At 37.0% G+C, this 3,361-nt stretch overlaps 1 protein-coding gene across 1 annotated transcript; it reads right to left on the reverse strand.

The window, feature by feature from the left end:
• Positions 1-358: 358 nt before the first annotated feature.
• Positions 359-910, reverse strand: LOC127138213 (uncharacterized). The gene has a single exon (XM_051064604.1). The coding sequence runs from the start codon at positions 908-910 to the stop codon at positions 359-361; it is 552 nt and encodes a 183-aa protein (XP_050920561.1).
• Positions 911-3,361: the final 2,451 nt, after the last annotated feature.

A 3,361-nucleotide genomic window follows, 5' to 3' on the forward strand; every position in this document is an offset into this window, starting at 1 on the left:
CATCAAATGTGTAAGTCTTTTTAGGAAATCTATCATTCTTTTCAGTTTCGACAGGGTTCCTGCCATTCAAAGGTGTAAGTAATTTACAAGCATAAGGTTGTGCTTCTTTTAATTCAACCAAATCTACTTCGAAATCCTCGAGACCATAAGGGTCATTAGATATTTCAGACTCCTCATCTTCGACATCAACATAAGCAACCCTTTCTTTCTTATAACTCTTATTCGCTCTGGCCTTTTCATCTTTTAAACGTTTGAACTGTCGAACCCTGTCTTCTAATTGGGCCATATCTCTTAGATACTGGGTATCTAACTGTTTCCTAATGGAATAGTCTAACCCTCCAGCGGCCATTTCAACCAATTAATGTTCAGGCACTACTGTAAAGCATCTAGATTTCAACAAACGGAACCTATTCAGATAATCATCTTTAGGTTCAGTGAATTTTCTTTTAATACTGGCTAATTCCTTAAGACTTATCTTAGTTTGGCCCATGAAGAATTGTTCATGAAATAATCTCTCCAAATGAAACCAAGTATCTATGGAATTTGGTGGCAAAGTTGTAAACCACGTGAAGGCATTCTTCGTTAAAGAACTGGGGAAATATTTCATTCTTAGGTTCTCACTGTTCGCCAAATCCCCTGCCTCAGTCATGTATCTGGCTATGTGTTCTATAATGGATTCACCAGTGTCCCCTGAGAATTTGGTGAACTTAGGGATTTTACAATCCCTTGGTAATTCAGTTTGTAGGACGTATTCTGATAAAGGAGAGGTATAATTTGGCCGTCGAAGTCCTGTATTCAGACCATTCTGGGCCATGATTCTATCTATCATAGTAGTTAAGTTATTTTCCATCATGTTTTCTTGCCTAACCCTATGAATTACTTCGTCTGTATCCGGGTCTCTATTAACCATCATTACTCTCCTAGGTTGTTCTTCAGGGACTTCCTATCGAACTGGTTGTTGTTCTAATCTTGCCCCCATGACCCTTTCGTCAGGCGCTGGTCTAGGTGGTCGAACCTGATTTATAGTTGGTTCTTCTTCCTGGATTATAACTTGGTTTGGTTTGCGTCGAACAGAGGACAGAGGGGCGCCTAGGAAATCTGATATGCGTCCTATCTACGCTGACAGTTGTTGGTATGTTTGGGCATTATCATTGTTAGTCCTATTTACATTCTGTATTAGGGGAGAAAAAATGGTATTCATTTCTCTAGCAAGACTCTGAAGATCCAGTGCCTTTAATGTTCTTTGATTTCTTCTACTATTTATCAGAAGACATTGTTATGGGTTTTTGAGGTTTTGAAAGATTAGGGTTTTGAAGAAGAAGAAACATTTCAGAGAGGTTTGGAGATGAACTCAGGTTGAAGATGAAGATTTTCGTAAAAGAAGGAAAAAGGAAGTGACAATGGGCTTTTATAGTGTTAACCTACGAGTTGGTTGGTTACACCTTGCAAAGGTAGTGGGCCACGTGGTGGCTTTTCTGTGAAGAAGGTGCAGGGATTACTGTTCATTCTTCTTGGAAGTTGAAATTCATGATGTTAATAACTGCACGCACGTCTTGATGAGACGTTTTGAAAAAGTAAGTCATGATTGAGTGATAGTTATGGACTTTTAGGTCTATGAAAGGCCTCTGGTCAAAATCTGGTGATTACAAGAAATGCCCATTTCTGCATTGATTCGAAATAGACATTTATTGGAGGCAATTTGTTAGCTGGAGATTTTGACCATTAGGTTGAAGTTCTTTTAAAATATTATGTTTTGGAGAATAATATAAAAATGGCTTTATGAAGCTATTTATTAAATCCTTTTCTTGGGAGAAAGGACCTTTTTGTCGAAGCTTAAGACTTAGAAGATTTTAGGATCTCCACAAGTCCTCTTCGACATCGGCGTTTGGAAGATTCGAAGCTTCGAGCGGGAAAGATTTGAAATTCAAACGAAGTAGTTTCGTCAAGCGAACGCGTGGAAGCATCTGAGACATGCATCGCTTGAAAACGTCGAACGTGGCAATCATCTGTGTAGAGACCATTAGGGTCGAATTGTTATAAATAGGAGTCTTAGTTTTTAGATTTCGTGTGTTCAAACTGATATACAAAATTCACTAAAAATACTCAAAGTACCGGAGCGAGAGAAACGAGTCTTTGCTGAAAATGTATGTATGAAGAACACCATGATTACATTTCATGTTATCTTTTTAATGCAAGTTACTTAAATTAAACCATTTACTGTCTTTATTTCTATTTAAGCCTTCTGTCGAATTGCCTTTATCTTCAAAGTCTTTCATCATTGCTTTTACCTTTACATTTACATTTCGTCAAACCTTTATTTCCAACACCTTTTCAAACTTAAAACCTTTTACTTCAAGTTATTTATCTTTACTTTTGCCAATTACCTTTGTTATCTTTAAAAAAGCCTTTTTATAGAATTACTGCCATTTATCCTTTATCTTTAAAGTCATAAGCATTTAGATTTTGTTTAGAGTTTATTGTCGAAACACCTTTTACTTTGTACCATTAACGCTAGATAAAGAACCCTAATTACCATTCATAAACCAGAAACAAACTTAATCATGAATCAAATCACCATAACACTAGTTCTTGAGACACATGTCCTAGGATCAATCTAGTCGATCCTGTAAGTTACCAAGATTAATAATATTGGAGGACTAGCGGTTGTTTGTCATAAATTACTGGTAAACAAATTGGCACGCCCAGTGGGACGGTGTCAAAAAAACTGTTAATTATAATAGTTTGCTTTACTTTTACAATACAAAATTGTTGTTATTCTTTTGAGTTAAAAAATCATAGTGTTCCATGAACCTTGGAAGTGGTAAGATTGCCAACAATTTGCAACCTATAACCAAAATAAAATACACAAATAAGATGGTTAATACAACCAGTCAAGGGGAACAATTTCCTCCCCAGGGAACAAGCACAATCGGAATAAGTTTGATTGATGCATCCACGGAGATCCCTAGTACACATGTCATACCAACATCTGGGTCCATGGCCTTAAATAATTCGACAATAATGCCTATTATGTCAAGCGTAGCAGACGTTTCTACAAGTTCAATCCCTGGCCCATTTTCGATAATTGTCGGAACCCAACCAACACCTACTACCCCTAGGCCACCGGGATTTGAGAATTTTAGGCCTTGGAGAGAAATACCCATATGGAATTCCATCTACTTCCATGGAAGGACTTCAAAATAATACTTCCATATATACTCAACCCCATAATATGGTTGTTTCTCCAATTCAAAATTCTGGTTCTAGCATGAACTATGTAGGTCAAAATACCCAATCACAAGGATTATCCACCCTATTACCTACCCTTACAACGAATAACCAGGCAACCTTTAGACAACAA

The sequence above is a fragment of the Lathyrus oleraceus genome, chromosome 4 (genome assembly GCF_024323335.1).
Source record: "Lathyrus oleraceus cultivar Zhongwan6 chromosome 4, CAAS_Psat_ZW6_1.0, whole genome shotgun sequence".
NCBI lineage: Eukaryota > Viridiplantae > Streptophyta > Magnoliopsida > Fabales > Fabaceae > Lathyrus > Lathyrus oleraceus.

Bases quoted from the DNA above. Each gene is read 5' to 3' on its own strand.
- LOC127138213 (XM_051064604.1), bottom strand. From the start codon at position 910: ATGGTTAATAGAGACCCGGATACAGACGAAGTAATTCATAGGGTTAGG.